This window comes from Photinus pyralis, unplaced genomic scaffold (assembly GCF_008802855.1).
Source record: "Photinus pyralis isolate 1611_PpyrPB1 unplaced genomic scaffold, Ppyr1.3 Ppyr1.4_LG3a, whole genome shotgun sequence".
Classification (NCBI taxonomy): domain Eukaryota; kingdom Metazoa; phylum Arthropoda; class Insecta; order Coleoptera; family Lampyridae; genus Photinus; species Photinus pyralis.
In genome coordinates, this window is record NW_022170509.1 from 5,864,439 (window position 1) to 5,885,695 (window position 21,257).

The following is a 21,257-nucleotide window of genomic DNA, read 5'->3' on the forward strand; positions in this document are numbered from 1 at the left end:
GGACAACTTTAATGGGGTTGTTTAAGAGATGATAATGGTACGTTCCTTATAATTAGAATGGATAAACAATTACTACCTAACACCCATACAATTTCCTCGCTCGTACCCTCTACCTCTACTCTACAGCTACTCCGAATTAGGTTTTTCGGCAGTTTTCCTAATTCGAAAGATAAATTATTATTATATTATATTTTAAACCATGCACTACCAAATACCGGAGTAGCATTGAACAACTTAAGACCTTCAATCTGGAGGGGCACCTCTAAAAAGCATTATGCGGGCCACTCTGTAATTGGACGAAATCCTGTTGAGGGTCCAGAACAAGAGGGACAATAAATAAATAAAATAAAAAATAAAAAGTCCGCGTATACGAAAGAATTTTATGAAGTTGTTTAACTGATGAAAACTGCCGATTCATTACGAGTTTGAATATTTACACAATTCCCACCCCTAACAAAATTTCTATCGTATCTTTTACGTTTACCTAGGAAAGGTAACTAACTTGGAACATCATTTCAAATGAAATTTTTGTGGTATATGAAATAACTTCATTAGCGTTGTTTAAGGGATTATAAGAGTAGATGTAAAATTACAATATTTTAATCATTCCTACCCAAACACTCCAAAAATTGTCTCAATCGTACCCTCTACTTTTACCTAAGACTAACTTGGAAAATTATTTTTAATGAAATAGAATATTTAAACAATTCCTATCTAAACATTCCTAAAACTATTTCGAATGTATACTCCCGACGTTTCCTTAAGAAACTTAAGCATTTATTTCTAATGAAAGAGCTCGTATATAGAAGAACTTTAATGGCGTTGTTTAAGGGATGATAATGGTAGATTCCTTATAATTAGAATATTTAAACAATTCCTTCCTAATGAAAATTAATTAAATTAACCCTGTAAGTTTATCTAAAAAAGTGACTAGCTTGTAAACTGATTCTTAATGAAATTACGCGTATATGAAAAATCTTTATTGGCGTTGTTTAAGGGATGAAAAAGGTCGATTCATTAAGAGTTTGAATATTTACACAAATCCCACCTCTAACATTATGTCGATCGTATCCTCTACTTTCTAAAAAGGGTAACCAACTTAAAATATCATTCCTAATGAAATCTTGATGAAAAGAACTAATTAGCGCTGTTTAAGTGATGATAAGGGTAGATTTATTATAAATAACAATATTTAAATAATGATGACCTAAACACCCCAAAAATTGTATCAGTCGTACAAACGTACTTTTATCTGAAGAGGGTGGCTAACTTGGAAAATTGTTTTTAGTGAAATAGAAGATTTAGATAATTCCTATCTAAACACTCCTAAAACAATCTCGAATGTACTCCCGACGTTTACTTAAGAAACTTGGGAAATTATTTCTAATGAAATAAAATCGTATATTATTGTTTAAGGGATGAACAGTGTCGATTCACAATGCAAAAGATGTAAACTTGAGGTGAAACCAGGGACACCGAAGCAACGAAGCGTATTATGAGAAGGATCACATTCGCCAAATTACACGAAAGGCACTCTATATCAGGAATTGCAAAAGAAATACCAACCTAATGACCAACTAGCAGTCAAAACTCAACAAAAAATTATCCATTCCGAAATCACCAGCAAAATAGTCAACATTCCCACCTAGAGTCACCCAAATCAAGACATGGCTCTCCAACAATTCTTGGACGAATGCAAAGCTCTATTGAACCAACTCCTTCAACAAAACAGCATAATTCTAAATATGCTAAGCACTGTCATTAACAAGATCCCCAAAATAGACCCCTACAGAAGAAGTTAAACTAAACTCCACTGGGAGTCTACCAATGAAGTCTAGTTCGCATACACAACATTAACTCATATAATGTTGTATTATTCTGATTGATAATAAATGGATAAAAAAATTAAAAGTTTGAATATTTACACAATTCCCACCCCTAACATAATTTCGATCGTATTCTCTAAATATGAAATAACTTCATTGGCGTTGTTTAAGTGATGATAAGGGTACATTTATTATAAATTGCAATATTTAAATAATTCCTACCAAACACCCAAAAAATTGTCTCATACTACCCAAGAAGGGCGAGTAACTTGGAAAATTATTTCTAATGAAATAGCACGTATATAGAAGAACTTGAATGGGGTTGTTAAAGAGATGATAATGGTAGATTCCTTATAATTCGGATATTTTGAGCGTAAATTTATTATAAATGATACTATTCACATAATTCCTACCTAAACACCCCTAAAATGATCTTGATCGTTCAGACTACGTTTTCTAAGAAAGGCGAAACGCTTTGAAAATTATTTTTAATCAAAACCCGGATATACGATAGCGTTGTTTAAGGAATTTATTATAAATTAGAATACCTACTTAAATAGTGTCTATTTAAACGTCTCTAAAATCTTCTCGCTTGTACTCACTACGTTTATCTAATAATGAAGACCAAATTTGAAAATTATTTCTAATAAAAAGACTTTATTAGCGTTGTTTAAGGGATGCTAAATATAGATTTAATATAAATGAGAATATTTACACAATTCCTACCTAAGCAACCCTAACGTGGGCTAGATCGCGCCCTAAACATTTTGAAAAATATTTTATATCAAATTGCGTACGTTCATTAGCGTTATTTAAGTGCGTTTAAATCATTTAAAACTATTCGGATCTGTCGGTTCTTTTACCCTTTATGTTGTTTTTGCGATCTTGGAGTTTTTAAAAGTCTATAGAGTTTCCTGTTCCACAAAAAGGGTGTATCTAGGGGTGTATAGTACGAGTCTAACACTGAGAAGAGCTTTGTATAGATAAATTTGTTAGGGTTATTATACCAGCAAACTTTAATTTTGATTTTTCAAAACTTGATTGCTAATATAAGGTGAATTTCGCGGAAATCTCAGCTACTTTTGGAATTCTCAGTGGTTGCAGTTATTAAACTGTAAAAGGACGTACATCATGTTTATTAAAGAAATATAGACTATACGGATAAAATCAAAGGGTACCTATATTTTAGTTCCTTATATTGTTAAAACAACAATGAAAGTATTATGTAAGACAACCCATTAGATCAAAATGAACTTACTTTCTCTCAAAGTAACCATGTAATAGGATTCCTTGCTGGGGGTACTCGCCCCCATTGCATTAACGGCCACCACTCGAAAGCTGTAAACGGTATATGGCTGAAGATTCGTTACGTGGTAGTTGGTTTCATTATTAGGTGTCAGAATACCATCAATCACGTTCCACTCTCCATCCTCTCCAACTCTGAAAACAGAACACGTTTAAACTTTCAATTTGACAGTGTATTATTTGCATGAATTTGTATATGATTGTTTAAATTAATGATGGTAGTAGAAACGCAATAAAAATATGTCACGACTCAAAAATGTTGAATAGTGATAAATCAATTGTCAATGTCGGTATTATTCCATTTTGGTGTTGGTCAAGTTTACGCGCCAACGAATGCATTCTCGTGAAATGTGTACTCGAACAAACCTTTAGTTCAGTGATAGGGTTCTGTACATATTCCGGCAATGTACGTGCAATCGCATAGTTCTGCTCCGATTGTACAAATAAATTGGACATTTTATAAATAGGTGCAATAAAAACCATGAACGGCAGGAAAAACGGAAACTACAAGGTTTCTGCGACTGGAGTTATGCGAGTTATTTCAATCATAACGCATAACTTCCATTTGTATGAATTAGGTCTAGAGTGGATGATTAGCAAAGGGAATAAGAGTTAATTGTTTAACTTCTTATTTAATCCGTTTCCCGAAATTGTGCGCGGTTTGAAGTAACTCGATGAACTATATATGCACAATAATGCAGCAATATCAGTCAAGAATATGTATATAAAACAAGTGCAATTTGAGAAAATGAAAAGTCGAACCGTGCACTCTGCAAATGTCTGTGGCAGTATCGCCTTATCGGCAAAAATTCCCTCATTTCTCTCTCGACTTTAAGGTTTTTAATAGTCTCTTTATTAACCTCTCCGATAATTATAGCGCCCTTTTAGAATGTACTTAATCAACAGAATCCCCTCATAATCCTAGAAAACCATGGCTATCTCGCTGAACACGGCGTTTTCGCTATCTTGTTTTAAAGCGTGCATTTTTTGCGTGATTTCAAGTTTTTGCCCTTGGGAATCCAAGAAAACTATGTTCCTTGCAACTTAGTTATCTTATCAATTCTCTTTTCAGTGTCGTCAGTGTTCTTGCCTCAAGAGGCCTACCAGATCTTGTAGGGATTCTCGACTCCAACGAAATTGTTTTGGCCAGAATTAGCATTCTCACTATACGGCGGTAATTGTGTACAATTTTGCTCTAAGACTTTTTTCGGTATCTTTTATGGTAAAGGAGTTATGATCCGGATCCGAGGGATCTTGGTGCTACACCCTGTATACTTTCAATTTTGGCTGACTCCTAGTCCATCTTTGGACCCATCAGTTTCCATTTCGATTGAATAAGAATTACAGTAGGTCCACCCACAAAAAATATAATAAATTATTGAAAAAATGTTTTTGTTAGTCTTTATACTCAAAATTTACATCATTTCTGGTCTAATTTCTCCAAGCGGAGGTCAATTTGGAATGGTTTTCCCACGTATTTTAACATGTTTAAAAATCTTAAAACATGTCTTGCACTTTGGAACAGGCATTTTTAAATGCTCCAATGTATTTTTTGGTTATTTCTATCCCTCTTCTTGAAAAAATCTGTCCAATACACCAGGTGACAAAAACGTCGATATTCCTCAATGCTAGTTTCTTAAATTTATATCTGTGCCAGTACCCTGACATTTTGCACGTTTTCTTCCGGACACCTCTCATGTTTGTCTGGTGAGCTGAAGTAGTGGCTCATACAGCGTCTACTTTAGACTCATTATGGCGGATTGTCATTTAATCTTTACTACTTTCTATCGCCCTGTAGAAATTAATTGCTTTTGTTGACGTCTCTTCCAATCCTGGTCTGTATATCCAGTTGCTTTGACAGCCTTTTCAAGTTCAGTTTCTCCGCAGCATTATGTCCAAAAATAATCCATTAAATAGAGGGGGGTTATCTTACTTCACTTACTGCACAAAAAAAAATGCATTTTTCGAAAAATTGTCAAAATTATAACTTTAGAAGGCTGTAATTGAGTTATGGCATATATTCTATGAAAACAAGTATCAGAATGCAATATGTAAGAAATTTCCTTATGTAAAATGCATGTAAATTCTTTTGAACCGACCCTATTAATTGGAGAGCAAACACCAATGTTAAAGTTGAAACAACGACATATTGCCTTATGAGACTGCATATTGTATCTGAAAAATGGTACACTGTAACAGTGTTTGTGGCCATTAACAATGGAGTCAGAAGCACAGATCACAGATGTCAGATAATATAGGTATGCTTCATTTGCAATAAAGATTTGAAAAGAAAGACTACCCGTACAGGAATTGACCCAGCTAAAAAAGGGCAAAAAAGACTATATACAAATCATAGCGGGGAAAGAGGAAATACCAGTTCATAGAACATGCCAAAAAAATATGGCAATGACGCGATAATAGCCGCCCATATACACCGTCTAAGTAGCGGGATGATGGTCCGGTTTTCCACCCTTAAGGAGCTCTAAAAGGTCTGTGCTGAGGTCAGTTGTGAAATGTTTTCACTTCAGCAGTCATTGCTGTCTCTGTGGAGGAAGAAATAAATTGCTGAATTTTTGGAAAAAAAACAAGACACTTAACCACTTACTTCTACCTACCGCATTTATTGATATCATCGATTGCAAGTGTAATCCTCGTTCTTATCGCTGTATACTGCTCTCGAGGAGTATGACCTCATTTATTACCAAGCGAGCCGCCAGGACTTTAGGCCTTCCAAACGCCCTTCTCTCGATATGGAGATTAAAGGTTTAGATTCGATGGCCACCACTGTTAGAGTACCTCAAACCCCTGTTTTCGATACAGCGTGCTATTAATTCCGTACTTTCGAAATGTATACGATGCTGGAAGGGATCGCCCTCTTCCTTTCAACCCCCGATGGGCAACTTGCCGCTTTCAAAGGTGTCTCAAGTGATTCCTACGGTCTATGGTCGATTTTGCAGACTCTTTCAATGGCACGATGTTCCGTCATCGGGGTGTTCGAGCTTTTAAAGCTTATCTGTTTATCTTTATTTGTTGCGCTACCAAAGACAAGACAGAGTTGTACAGATGTTTAGTGACTGTGGAGGTAATTTTATGGGTGCTCAACCTGAATTGGTCAAACATATGGAGCTTGCTGCTGCCACTGAAACAATATAGCGTGGTCGCCGGGTCCTGCAAGTGCTCTTCAAATTATGCATATAACGGTCACAAATTTAGAAAATCTTAAATAAACCGGAAACCATTACAGATAGGTATAGGGAATGTAATAATTGATCGAGGTAGAATTTTTTTCCACATTTGAAAGTGCAAAAAAATAAAGCAGGTTCATCAACTTTTTAAGGTTCGATGTTATTAAACTTGACCATTAATTTTAAAACACCCTGTAGAAGGGCGATCAAAAATTAAATCATTCACATGTAGCATAAATTATTAATGGGAGTCTGAATACTTTTAGGTAACGGTTTGCGTGAAACAGCCTGTATAAAATTGCATTTAAGACAACCCCAAAGCTTTATCTTGGCTTTGGTTCTTTAACAGTTAACTGCCTAATTATAGTAAATCTCAGCTTATGCCGTATCATTCAAGTGCGTGATGGAGTGGAGTATCGAAAGTATATCTACTTGACGGCTCATCTTACGATACTAAGGGAAGTTTGATAACATGAGTAGAGGAATTTCTAAACAATAAACGTGGATTAGAGAACTTACCCAACATGAGTAGCTATTCTGCGACAAAAAGAGTTACTATCTGACTCTATATGTTAATCCGGAAAAGTCAGGTCATCTGCTACCCAAAACCAGAATAGATTTTAGTCTGGCCTAAGAAACGGGCGGAATACCTTTCAAATTTGCGCAATGGATGTCTTCGACGGTTACTCATCAAGCGTGATAAAAGGAATTTTATCAACATGAGTGACACCCCTGAGGCGTATGATGACGACACTTGGCCCTTATTAAAACAAGTACTCAGGGAAGTGGGAGCTCCAGGGATTAACCACCCCTGCCCACTTCAGGTATACCATCTACGTGGAATAGCCGGGAAGGCTAGAATTTCGTTAAATTATATTATTAACTTAAAAAAAACTACAGGACGTTTGTAAGGTAACCGCCCTCTTTTTGTCTCTTCTATTCACTGGACTAAAAAGTTATGTTGACGAAACACTTCTCAGTTGCATACTACAACACAAATGATAGACGCCAGCGTTGTGTCTTATGTAATATAAACCAACTACACCTACTTCCCTTAACTGATTCGGCTCAATTACGTCAAAAGCGGATGGTTTAGATGAAATTAATATTCTGCCAATCAAAATGCGGTATGCAAATGTAAAGTATCGTATGCATATAATTAATACATGTTTACTAGTCTACTAGAAGGTTCGTATCAAGTTTCGGAAAACTTCACATCACGGAAACTGCATTAATTAAATCGGTTAACGTTATAGTGAGAGAATCTTGTGAGGGCAGCTTACTTTGTTTTAATTAATTACTCAAAAGGGTTGGACATTTTAAATCACTTATTAATTTTGCTGTTAGCCTTATTGATTTTAGTTAAAGTGAATTCCATCCCATTTTATTCGAGACCGTTTTAATTTTCAGTCGCAACAGTAATTGATAAAAATATAATACCGGTTATTTGCTGTTACGTTTGCTGCTGTACCTTCTAGGGCTGGTGATAAACGTCCCAGAGTCTCAAACTCTGGGGCGCGCTCCACCGGGGGTTGGTAAGTTGGCGTAATAAATTGCAATAAAGGTATACGTTAAACGCTAAATTTGTATATCAGATTTTAAAGTGCAAAGTAACTCTTTCAAAATCAAGAATTACTGACTAGTTTATTTCGATATTTAGATTTTAACGAAGCGCAACAAAAGAGACTCTTTCGTAAAGATAAGGTCCGCATTATCTAGTATTTTATAGAAGAAAATTCATAGCAAACTGCAGTCTATAAATTTGTTGATAATAAATTTATTTATTACGAGAGTAATTCTCCTTTAAGAAAGGTATACGTCAGACTTCAAAAGCTTCCAGGTGGTTTCTAAAAGTTTCAAGTGGTTTCCACGTGGTTTCAAGTACTTCGATGTGATTTCAAGGGTTTTCCAGCAATTTCAGACGATCTTAAAGTGATTGTAAGGTTTCAGTTGATATTCCTTCCCGATTTCTCTAATTTTCAAAACAATTTAAATGGTGAATCAGGCGAAATTCTGCTTTGATAATTACTAGTTTTATAACATTAATGCCAATCGTTTGAAGAACAAGATCGCTCAACCCTTTACAATAATTAATAACAAACTTTTATTTTTCTTCCAAGGCAAATTCGTCTCTTTAGTTTCTGAATTGAATAAACCGGTGGTACATTTTTGTAATAATTTCAGGTTTTTGACGTATTTCTTATTTTGATCAGTCAATGTTTTCTTGGCTGAGACATACGCTCGGTTTCAGCGGCTGCGCCGCCTCACCTCGCACGCCCGATGAATTATATAATCACCTAGAGGTATGAAATACCGCCAAGTATGCAAAAAAATTTTACAAATTAGATTTGCGATCTTTGACGTACAGATCGTTCCGTTGTTTGTAATTTTTTCCCTAATCTCAAAGGTAAATGTGTACCACCCTGCTCTAAATCAAATGAACTGGCATCAGTTGTTCGCTGATTATGATACCTTTGCTGTTTAAACGCGATCGATCTTTTAATGTATCATTGTGGTTTATTGGTGTTTTTGTTTTCATTTTCGTAACTGAATGGCGGCAGCAGCTCCAGTGCTTCCCAAATCCTGCGATTTTTTATGTATCTTTCATCCCTTTATAATTTCCCCCAACTTTAAGGGTAATTTCATCCCTTTACGTTCTGAATTTGATAAGTTGGTTAGTAAATTAAAAAGCTAGGTATACATAATTAAAATCTAATTATTGTTAACGTATTGATCGTCCCCTTGTAATAATTTTGTAACAATATTGGAGTTTTTTATGTGTCGCTCACTCCTTTATAATTTAATTAGCAACAACGTGTAATTTTTCCCTTACTTCAAGTGCAAATTTATCCCTGTCTGTTCTGAATTAGATAAACTAAATTAAAACTTTTCAATAATTTGAGATTTTTGATGTATTGATGAGTCCGTTGCGATAATTTGGAACAACATTGGATTTTTTCCCTAATTTCAAAGGTGTTCCTTTATGCTACAAACCAAATGAAACTTCTATAAGTTCTATAAGTTACGATTCATTGATGTATTGATAATTAGTTAGTAAGTTTAATTTTTTCCCCTAACTTCAATGGTAAGTTTATCTCTCTATGTTTTGAATTTGGCAGTTAAAATTCCATAAATTATTTGTGATTTTTGACGTATTAATCTCTCCGTTGCAAAAGCTAGAAATACAATTGGATTTATTTTACTTAAATTAAAAGGTAAATGGATCCGCTTACGCTCCAAATCAAATAAACTAGTATTAATACTAGAACTATAATTATACACAGGATGTCCCACGACGAACGCCGGCTATCTTTTTCTCGAAAAGGAAACCTAGATATATTTTCAAAATTTGACAGTGCACTAATTTTGGTAAGAGGAATTCCTCTAAAATATGATCAGATTGGTGGCACTTCCGGTTATATAAGCAAGTAGATGAATTTCTCTGATCAATATTAGTACTTATATTGTCAAATTTTTCGAGGTTTCCTTTTCTCAAAGTGTGCTCCGCAGAGCCTCAGGACTCCGGAGGGGCTCCGTCGCCAGTGGCGCACGCTAGCACACCTTCTCACGCACGTCTACTCAAAGCACAACAAAAAATAGCGTATTTCCTGGATAGGTACCAGAAGAACCAACGCCTGCGCCTTCTAATGTAGTATTTTCTGCATTTATCAAAAGGGCCGCATTTGTGGGACTGCGATAACAATTGGGGGCGCCAAAGGTGGATATTCGAACTTGAATTTTTAAAAACTTTCTCCGGGTGAGGACGCCCCGGACCCCCTCCTCGGCCCCCTGTCAAATAAGCTTCATCCAACCAGAACCTCGCGGGCGCAGATCACCCTTGCAAGGTCCTTGGGGCTCATCTTACATTCCACTTTAGAGGGCTCCGTGTTTAAAAAAAGTGAAAGCCTCTGCTTTACTTAATAATAAGGATGTTATTGAGAATACGATTGGAAGACCTACTTTTTTTATTCACTTGATAATAATTTATAGGTAATACAAAATCCATTTACATTATTATTTTAATCTATGGACATAGTAATGAAAATGGTATTAATCTGTTACTACTCGTATTGTCTTAGTTGGAATGTCGTGGATATCTGAACAAGAAAGGTGGCGTTTCCATACGATGCAGTTTTTCTGAATTCCCCACTGGCGAAACCAAAATCGATCAATTACCAATTATATTATCGTTTCGGTTGGGAACCAAATTACCGAAAACATTAAAAACATAACTTGAACGAACAATTAATTATGTTACGTAAAGGAATTTAGATGTCATATTAGTATCCGAACTAGATCGAACGGAGCTTATTGTACGATGAAATTAACGTTCTCTCTATGTCTGTTGAATGCATTAACATTGTTGACTTCCCTAGCTCGAGTACCCCTCTTCCTCTTCAAATAATATTTGCATATTAACCACTGAACTAGAACAATAAAGCTTTCGTATTTGAAAACAACTTATCAAACATTCGAAACATAATATTAATTAGACACATGAACGTAAATACCAGTAGACATGTCCCTGTACTAGAAAGAGGTGGTATTGACAATATGCCAATAAAATATTCAACGCAAATTTGAAAATGAATTTGAATAAAGAAAAAACTGATTTTACTAATTACATCATCATTCTTCAGACGATTCAAACAAATCTCGAACACGGTAAAAAAATTCAGCAAAGTTAAAGAGGAAAAGGGGGTAGTTTACAATCATTGTCTTATTAGTACATAAATGAAAAAAGTGTATGTCGGTTTCCACTCCTATTTTATTGCATTTCCTTTTTATGTAGTTTGACATCCCTAATATATACAGAGAGCAAGACCTTAACTGTGTCATTAATGATTTAAAAAAAAACAACAACAAAAGGATGCGAGTGTTAATACGAGGCACGTAGCTAGTGAGGATTTTATGGGAGGGCATTTAGAAGAGGGGTATTACCGCAACCCTTCACTCATTTGCCATAATGTTTGGACTTTTGGATCCTCAACGTGCTTTTCCACCTCTTACCAGAGGTTACGTAGAGTACCAGTTCCTTAAAAAAAAATCCATTCCGTTTACCTTCAAAAGAGAATAGTATACGGCTTACTTGTAAAAAAACTTTCACGACATATTTTTTTACTTTCTGGCTTTAATTTGGCTTTGTTTGGAATTTTCTCTAAAGTTCTCCTTGTGGTTTGCTTATTACTCTTCAGTGTCGCATTTAGCGGGTATATTTCCAAATTTACGCACGTATTTACCTGATTTGCGAAATATATCGATTACCATCGTATATATTTTTATAGGGCTCCTTTTCTTCTCTGTTTTGTTTCCTGCTTGTTCTACTTTGTTTTCTACATTGAGCATTACGGATGACATTGACATCCTTGATAAACACAGCTTTGGAAAATTACTGACCGCCATTTTGAGTTTCGAGATTAGTGCCGTTAACATCATGCGATATATTACACCTGAAATTATTAAACCCGAAGATTTACTCATGTTCCTGTTTTAACTGCAAGGATGACCGATATCCTTTTGGAAGATTATTACACTGCGATTTTACCGTTCCGATACCGATAACCGATTTGATCTAGCTATTATTTTTGTAAATTGTTTTCTAACGTAACTTGGATTATTTCATTCTCGGGATTTATACGCCCGGTTGTTCATAACCTTTCTCTTTCTTTTTGTTTTTATCTAATTGCGAATTATTGGCAGACAGCACTCTTCTGAGCCCAGAAAGGCTGCGGTTATGAGTCAAACGTAAAATACTGCGTTTGTGCATACTTGCTTTCGATACAGCCAAGTTGTAATTAATATTTTAATTTGATAGTCGTTTATGCATTATAGCTTTATCAGTTGTTGTCTATTTCGACATTTATTTATCTTTTTGACTACTAGATGCTTCTTTTGACAAATTAGGTTTAATTTAAATTTGGTATCCAGTAACGTTCATATATTTTGTAACCTTTTGAGACCATTTAATATTTTTGTACTAAATTGACATGGACTTCTTTCACCCTTCAGCTTTATCAAGACCTGAACAAGGATCTCTAGTCTACCTTGTTCTTCCTTAGTAAGTATTTTCTCTCTTTTTAAGTTTCCTATAATAGGACTCATTACTTCTTTATGTTTTACTGTTTTGCACCATCAACAATTTTTTCAGCCCTTTAAAAGCTTTCATTTGCAATTTTAAACTCTTTAGATACCAAAGTTGTCACAATTTACGCTTTAAGTGCATTTTCTGAAAACCTCCGGTTCACTTCCTTTTCACGATTCCTCGAATTACTACATTACGAGTAAAAATCAGAGCCAACAAGCCTATAAGAATGTATTGTGTATCTATGCAAGGCATATATGCGCCAATTTTTTTTACTTCGACTTCGTGACTGGCTACCAAAGGTGAGTGGAATAAGGTTCCAATTAGGTAGGTACGTAAGTCTTCCGCATTATTTGTCTTTCGTTGAAATCTCCAAATTTTGTTTATTTAAATTATTGCCAAAAGCGCAGAATCTGTTCATAAGTTTTAGTTTTATTATTGCCCACTTGATCTCAACCTACCCGTATAATGTAAAGTTTGTACTATATGTAGGTATACATATATTTCAACTTCAGCAATGTGTTCAAAAAGTAAAATGGGGTGGTTAATGAATGCATGTACGCCGACTACTACAACTCCCTATTGACGAATTACATCGAGGCGTTGATTATGTATTCGAAGTATATAATTAATGACCAGGGGTAAGTTGACGCATTTTAATAATTAAATTTTGACCCTGTTTATAGAATAATTACCGACTGAGCGTTATGCTAAACTTTCCATATGATTTCACAATACAGTTATAGTTTGTCTGTAGTCGAAGGGGAAGATATATTAGCTTATATGGTCTAATACTTACCGAGTGTGGATAATGTAGTGGGTAACGGGACTATAATGCGTATCCTGCGTGGGAGCCCATGAAAGATTGACAGAGCGAGACGTGAAGCTCATAATAAGCGGTCTACCAGGGGGATCTGGCACATCTGGAACATAAAACTTTGAACGTTCAACTAGTCGCTTATACACCCCGCCATTGAAAATAACAGTTTTGCTATATTTCGCTGGAATTATTTCCATTCGGTTAAGCAAAACGATTTTTTGATCGCCTATTTAGTACAAAATGTAAATTTTTTATATCTTTTTTTCGTATTTAGTATGTAATAATAGGAAAACTCATTCAGAAAATATTGCTAACCGATTTGTTCACGATTTAGAAATCGGGCGAACTAAGTCACAACCAACTGCGGAAAAAGTTACGTCTTGGCAATAACGGTTTAAATTTAAAACTTCCTTCCATAATTAAGTTGGCGAGTTGAACGTAGAGAAAGTCAAGAGGACCGCCGTTTTAGGATCAATAAACGCACGTTATGTAGATTTCGGAGCAGTAAATTTGAATATTGGAGCACTCTTATAGATGCTAGTCTCAAAAATAATATACTTGGTATGCCAAGTTAGTACATTACCCACCTAAGAGTTTTCGACTCAAAATCATTCTGTAGATTCGGATAGTACCTACCCTAGCTGTTGTTTGTAGAACTAGAACGTGGCATTTTTTAGCTCAAAACGAAAATTCTACAGTAATAGAATGAAATTGTGATAATTGGACATGAGTCGTTATCATTGCGAAGTTCGTCGAGCTATCTCGCTAAAGAAAAGAGTTGCTGTGTATTTAACCGTGTATCTATATAATACTCGTATCATAATGAAAATGCGATCTTTAAAGTAAGTAATTTTAAACCAACATTTGGTTTATACCATCCGGTCTTTTATATCTTTTAACAAACGGCGACCCGACTCACCAAAATAAAATGTAATTAAATTATTAAGTTCTTCCAAATACCAACTTCGAAATATAATCTGATGATATGAGATCTCATTTTTGATGTGAATTATACACACAAATAAACCTACAAATTAATCACCCGCATTAAAATGTACGGAGCTTTTAACGCCTCTCAAATTAGTTGCGAATAGGATTTGGTTACGGTTTTAATGGTACACATCCAGTAAACACTGGTACTTACAGTCCTATGTAAATATTATATAACGCTGTTACTTTGGATACGTTACAGTAATATAAATGTGGCAGCTATATAATGTTGTTGCAGTGTGGTTATGTAACCAATCGAAAGCGAAACTATAACATTCTGGAGTGACACCCGCATAATTATGTAACTTTTATGAAGTACGCATACATGGTGAAATATTTGATTTATTGATTATTGATCTTCGATGCCTTTCTGTGGAATGGTAACGGGTAACGGAAGTTAGATATTTAGAAACTCAAAAATTGTAATCTTGATTTCATTTCGATATCTTTTGTTTACGTTCGTCTGACATTTAGTCGTATAGGGCCGGGAAAGAATCACCCTACTGCAGAAACTCTGAGGCGACTGGTCAAGGGAGAAGGTTTTGGCTATTGAAGGTTTCTTTGCCGCCTTGTTTAGACCTTACACATCAACACCAAGGGACGAATCTAGCATATTTTGAAACAGTATCTGGAAATTTCTTAAAAATATTTAGTAGCGCGTAATTTAACAGCGCCATCCTGGTAAAAGAGGAACCGTAAAAAAAAGGCACCATATGAAACCTGTATTATAAATACTTTCCAAAAGGTAAAAGTTTAATATCTGAGAATTGAAAGAATAAAAATTTTACCTGAAGAACATTGTTAGGTTTATTTTCAATTTGAAAGCCAAAAGATCCAAAGTGATGCATGATTGTATCATCAAACCTCAATTGAAGTTAGAAATACCTTGATGGCTCACAATTTCAAATTGCGGGGAGGATGTCGATTTAAACGACCGTTTCACGCAGAGATCTGAAACTTTTAAACTTCCAAACCATTCACAGCTTTAAAATTAAGTTCAAATTCTCAATTTTGTTTTTTTAATTTTGTAACAATTAATAATTTACTAAAATTAACAATAATTTCTGCATTCTGCAGTGAATTGCTGATGGATAATTGCATCTTGGTACATAAGTGACTTCTCAAGGGATCGGACTAGTGCAAGGTTACTATGAAGACGAACTGATAAGGGAAACAAAAAAAAAATTAGACTTGGAGATAACCACACCTTTTTATGGTTTTAATGTACAACATTTCGGCAATTTCGAAGCACAATAGCACACATGGGATAAATATTTTTTTCACTTTGAAACCGAATGCACGACTAGGGTATTTGTTACTTGGCCGGTCCGAATTTTTTATTGTATTTGTATACTTTTTATTTTTTAATTTACGGAACCCATCGAACAACTTCTGTCGAGTTTGGTGAAACGGGAACGATTGGCATGATCGCCATATAGTAATCCTTTCGTTGTAATCACAATCGAAATTAATTAGAACAAATGCAGGTTAGAAACGAGTATAATGACTTAGCTCTGAATATGAAGTTTTGTTATACGCAATATGAACAAATTATCAACATATTTTAAATAAAACAATATCTTAAAGTGACCTATGTGTCCACCACACTGTCACCAACGCCTTGTGTCTTCGCTCTATAAGGATGCCTATAGCAAGGAACGTCATATGGCTCTGATATTCCCAAAGGATGCTCTAAAACATATCCCCACCTCACTCTGAAATCAAACCCATTGCAGCTGCCTTCAGTCTTTACCGTGACAGCACGAGGAAAAGGTGTGTTTTCGTGGTGATCGGTGGAGGTGTAGCATATAAGTGTCTAAGGGAATTTCACACGAATTCCTTGGGGTTATCGTGTGTACCATTCCAGGACGACGAATGATTATTAAGATAAGTGCTTTCTTTGATTGTCGTAAGCTGTGTGTATCAGTTAATTTCGATTCCTGGAAATTGGAAATTGTCGATATCAGTGCAAATATCATTGATTGGTTTAGAGAGGGGAGCTCCTCTTATTCAGTCGTGTAGTGTCTTATGTCTTCCGTTATGGTGGGCCAAATGCAATATCTAACACCCAAGAGATTAGCGCTATTTCTGGTCATGGAGATAGTAGCTCTATCAACGTATCCCATTGTACATATACTCGTCCGTACTACAAATGAAATTTAAATTCCCACAAAAGGAACAAACGATTGTTTTTTCTGCGAGTGAGCTGACAACATGAGGTGCTTTCTACGTAGCAACTTCGGGCACACAGCGGATAATTGTCCCACTAAAAATGACATACAAGAATCTGCAGCATCAACTGAGGAAAGCGTAGAGGAGGCCTCGAGCGAATCGAGGCCGGAACCGAATAATCCTAGAGACACAAGACCAGGAATAATTTCGGTCATTATCGAAGCTTCGTCAACTAACAAACGACCCCCGGCATCGTCTACTGAAGCCGGCGAAGAAGCAGATAACTGACAAAACATTGCTAAGAAAACCTAGAGCAAAAAAATCCACCGTTCTCACCAATAGTAGATAATTTTCAAAACCGTTTTCGACCAACCGAATGAACTTATTTTCTTTGAACGTTTCTGTGATTTTTTGCCTGAAGAAGTTAAGCAACGTAAAGCAACCCGGAGCTTTCACGACATATCGAGGGGCTTCTACAACTAATGATACAAACAATTAAATCTACTCAGGCTAAGCTAGATTAAAGAGATTGGCAATGAAGGTAAAAGTGTACGTGAAGAATAGCGAACGGTTTGTAATGTGCGACATATCTCTAGAAGAGTCTTCACAAGACTGTTTTTTACTTTCACCTTCTTACCATTTATTTCTTTCGGTCCCATTATAGCGAGCAATTCAACCGACAAAATCAATATATTACAATGCTTCGACGTGTTCGGTTTGCTTATCATGTCATCGCCTGATCGGCCAGAATGATAGAAATTACTATGAAAGTTTACATTTTTAGTGCAAGATGCTCAGATTATTAACTGATAGGCTTGCTTTTGAGCACAGTTAAAACGGAATGTGTTTTAATGTTTTAGGATAAGATTATTAACAATTGAGCTCGATATTCGCTCTTAAGCTCAGTTAAAAAATACTATTAAATTACTGTTAAAACAAAACATTCCGTATGCTTTATATGATAGTTTTGTTCCCATTAACTTTAGTTAGGGTTTAGGGGATTCATCAAAGGACTCGTAAAATATGAAGACTTTCGTTATGCTGCCCAATGAAATGAAAAAATAGGTATAGAATTAAAGGTAGAAAATGGATGTCAAAGGAACATGAATGAACTTACATATAAATAGAGATCTTACCTAAAAGGTAACATATGAGAAAGCATAATTATCTTATCAATATCTACCCTGTATTAGCCGAAGCCTCCAAAGGAGGAATTCGACGTGCGCTTTTTCAATGCACGTATTGATTTATAAATAAAGAGCTTTACTTTAAGAGCACCGAGTACTTATGTTACCTATTACAGAAATATAAGAAAAACGCGTGGATGGAGGTTTTTATGTGCAAATGTCCATCAACAAAGAGCATAACAAATAGGAGCAATGAACTATTTTCTGAAAGTGTTTTGTATGTAGGCGATTTTTCCGCGGAGACATAAAAGTAAAAGCCTTTTATTCTGTATGCAGTAAGTGCCGTGGACAAACTAGATCCTCTAAAACTGATTGAAAACTACAACGTGAGCCTTCAACGGATTTCGCAAGTAATTTACTTAAACTAAAAAAAACTCCCAATAAAATGCTAGACCTATTTTTTGTTAGACAATTGATAAGGATATGGGCACTGTTTTTCTTTTTAGAGCTTATACTGACAAAAATGAATGATCCGAGAAAATTACATCCGAAATCTACTTTCATTTATTCCAATTCTTCATTTCACAAATTTAAGAATGAATTAACATGCGGTGTCAATTAATAAAGTAACAGCTGGATTTCAACAATAACTTTTCGGGCAGTCACTTCTGGTCTCAATGTATATTGAGTTTTTGGGACAATCTACCACACACGCAACATTATTTGCAATGTAAGATCAAAATGATATAAAAGGCTTTGAGTGGCACCTATTAAGGGTAAATCACCGCTAGTGACAACCCCCACCCGTTGCGCTGGTCATAATGGACACTTTTAAATTTGGACATAAAATGTTCACTTTAATTACAAAGTCCGACGTTACTTTCGGAATACAACGCCCACCGGCAGGGTCTCTCTTTACGCTTTTCAGATCGTACGAAACCCTGCATCCTAATAATTATAGTAACAAATTTAAAAGTTGGGAGGGTAAACGTCGACTACACTCTTAAAAATTTGCCAAACACAAATATTGGTACCTCGAATTGAGCATGTTTAACATTCTGCTAATTACCTAGATTAATTTTGGCAAAAATTCTGCGTAAATAGCGACTTCGGTATATTTTCAAGTTAAAGCTTTCGCAGTTATTATTTTGGTATATGGAAAAAGACGGTGCGACCCGTAGAAATTTGAGCTGGTGGAGAATTGTTGAAGGGATTTGTGCAACTAGTTTATGTCGAGATATGTCTATGTAAATATTATAATAGAGTACCATAGCACTAAGATGGTTTCGACGCTTAAACTTAAAACATCTCGACATTTTAACACCCTGTAGATTAAAGTTAGCTAGGTAGAATTCGAGGATGACCTGCGAAATGATCTTTATGCAAAACGTTCGAAGATTGTACTTGATGGTAAACCTCATGAAGTGCAAGCTTTTTGAAAAACCTTTCGAAAGGAGTATCTAAGAGGCTTATATAGAAAGCTTGTAAAGGGAAGAAAATGTGCCCAGGTGGTTATGAATGAGCCAAACGACTGAGGTGCCGCCACTTCTACCCCTTTTTACCTAAAAAAACATATATCTTAACCACTCTCTTCTAGAAAAAACTAAGAAAGGACTAATATGGTTACCATCGAAGGTGTGGTAAAAATATATACATTACATACATATTATGTAGAGTTCCAGTAAATCCCACCATTGGATTTTGGGTAAGAAAGTCAAAATTCTTCTTTCAGCATTAATTTCGCTGGAAAAAGTTTGAAAATAATGAGCCTGTTTTGCTTACGTTGGAAAATGTAATTTATTTTGGGAGGGAAGTAATTTACAAATCGTCCGGTTTAAGCTTATGGTAACATCATCATCTGCAAAACTATCGCCGTATTTAGGGGTGTATTTACCCCTGGGAACAATTATTTAAAAAATAATTCGCCGTTATCAGTTTCATTAACAAAGCAAACAGGTCGACAAATTCCTCAGTCCCGCAAATCCCGCGGGATCCCGCTCCATTTATGTGCGGGATTAATCTCGCAAAAATGCTGCGGAATCCCGGTATTTCGGGATCCCGCAATCCCGGTATTGCATTCCCTAGTTTCTAGTCTATAACTTTTGATTGAGAAGTCTGATCGAAAAAGTACGAATTGTTTTGGATTCTACGCACCAAAATTAATAAGAAAAAGTGTTTTCTCGAGAAATTTTGGTGCAGTCGATCTTTGGTAAAAAAGGAAGGTTATACACTGCCCTTTTTTGAGGCCCTCAAAAAAAATTGTCTCAGATCGACCCGGAAAAAATGTTTCTTATAGAATGTGGCCTGTAGAATCCATAATTTCAAACAGTTCCTAGATTGGGCTACTAGTTCAAAAGTTACAGCCCTTTGAATTTTCTTTCGAAATTGGTTTCTTTTCTAGTCTATAACTTTTGATTGAGAAGTCTGATCGAAAAAGTACGAATTGTTTTGGATTCTACGCACCAAAATTAATAAGAAAAAATGTTTTCCCGAGAAATTTTGGTGCAGTCGATTTTTGGTAAAAAAGGAAGGTTGTACACTGCCTTTTTTTGAGGCCCTCAAAAAAAATTGTCTCAGATCGACCCGGAAAAAAATGTTTCTTATAGAATGTGGCCTGTAGAATTCATAATTTCACACAGTCCCTAGATTGGGCTACTAGTTCAAAAGTTACAACCCTTTGAATTTTCTTTCGAAATTGGTTTCTAGTCTATAACTTTTGATTGAGAAGTCTGATCGAAAAAGTACAAATTGTTTTGGATTCTACGCACCAAAATTAATAAGAAAAAGTGTTTTCCCGAGAAATTTTGGTGCAGTCGATTTTTGGTTAAAAAAAAGGAAGGTTGTACACTGCCTTTTTTTGAGGCGGTCCGAAAAGGCATCGTCCAGACAAACCCGCCACCTGGACTACAGTGTTCAGTTTAACACTGGGATAGTACTGTACAATGTACATGGTAATGGCGAAGAGAATGCAGTAGCAGACGCGCTCTTACGAGTGGACAAGATCTCAATGCCGACAACGCTCAGGACAGAGGTAATTGACACAGCGCAAGGCGACGACCAGGAACTCCAGCCTGTCCAAGAGAACTCTAGCCTACAGCCGCTGGTTATTCACAACTTGCCTTACGACGTTTACGGAAAGGCTTTGAACACCAAATACCATCAAAGCCCTATCGGCATCCAGAGACACTTATTAAGCATCTCGAGTATCCCCGACAATTCTTCTTCTCCTTCAGAACTGCCAGCGCTGATTAAACAACCTCCAAGTCATAAGAAGAGAATTACCTTATGTAAGCGCTTTTCCAGTAGCAGTTAAGGGGAGTTTTTGCACTATCAAAGATCAAAGATCAAAAGGGACAAAAAAAACAGAAAATTAAATTCTGTTTTAACAATCTACCAGTGGCGGCCCGAAAAAACTTCATGGGGTAAAAAATGGAACATAACCCCTGACTCCACTTCACTACCATTGACGAAAGTGCAGGAAATATAAAGAAAAAACTTAAAACATCTCGACATTTTAACACCCTGTAGATTAAAATTTGCTAGGTAGAATTCGAGGATGACCTGCGAAATGATCTTAATGCAAAACGTTCGAAGAAGTTTTCTACAAGAAGTTCGTTTAACGCATTCCTTATTGGAAGGTCTTTCGGATTGTACTTGATGGTAAACCTCTTCAAGTGCAAGCTTTTTGAAAAACCTTTCGAAAGGAGTATCTAAGAGGCTTATATAGAAAGCTTGTAAAGGGAAGAAGAT

The 21,257-nt window shown here is 35.7% G+C and overlaps 1 protein-coding gene across 1 annotated transcript in view; it reads right to left on the bottom strand.

Moving 5' to 3' along the window:
• The window catches only part of LOC116165740 (Down syndrome cell adhesion molecule homolog), a 56,411-nt gene that overhangs the window by 13,080 nt on the left and 22,074 nt on the right, over nt 1-21,257 (bottom strand). The window contains exons 3-4 of the mRNA XM_031480406.1: nt 13,198-13,321; nt 3,085-3,266 (exon numbers count right to left, since the gene is read on the bottom strand). Coding sequence (XP_031336266.1) covers nt 3,085-3,266; nt 13,198-13,321 — 306 coding nt within the window. The remainder of the gene's footprint in view (nt 1-3,084; nt 3,267-13,197; nt 13,322-21,257) is intronic.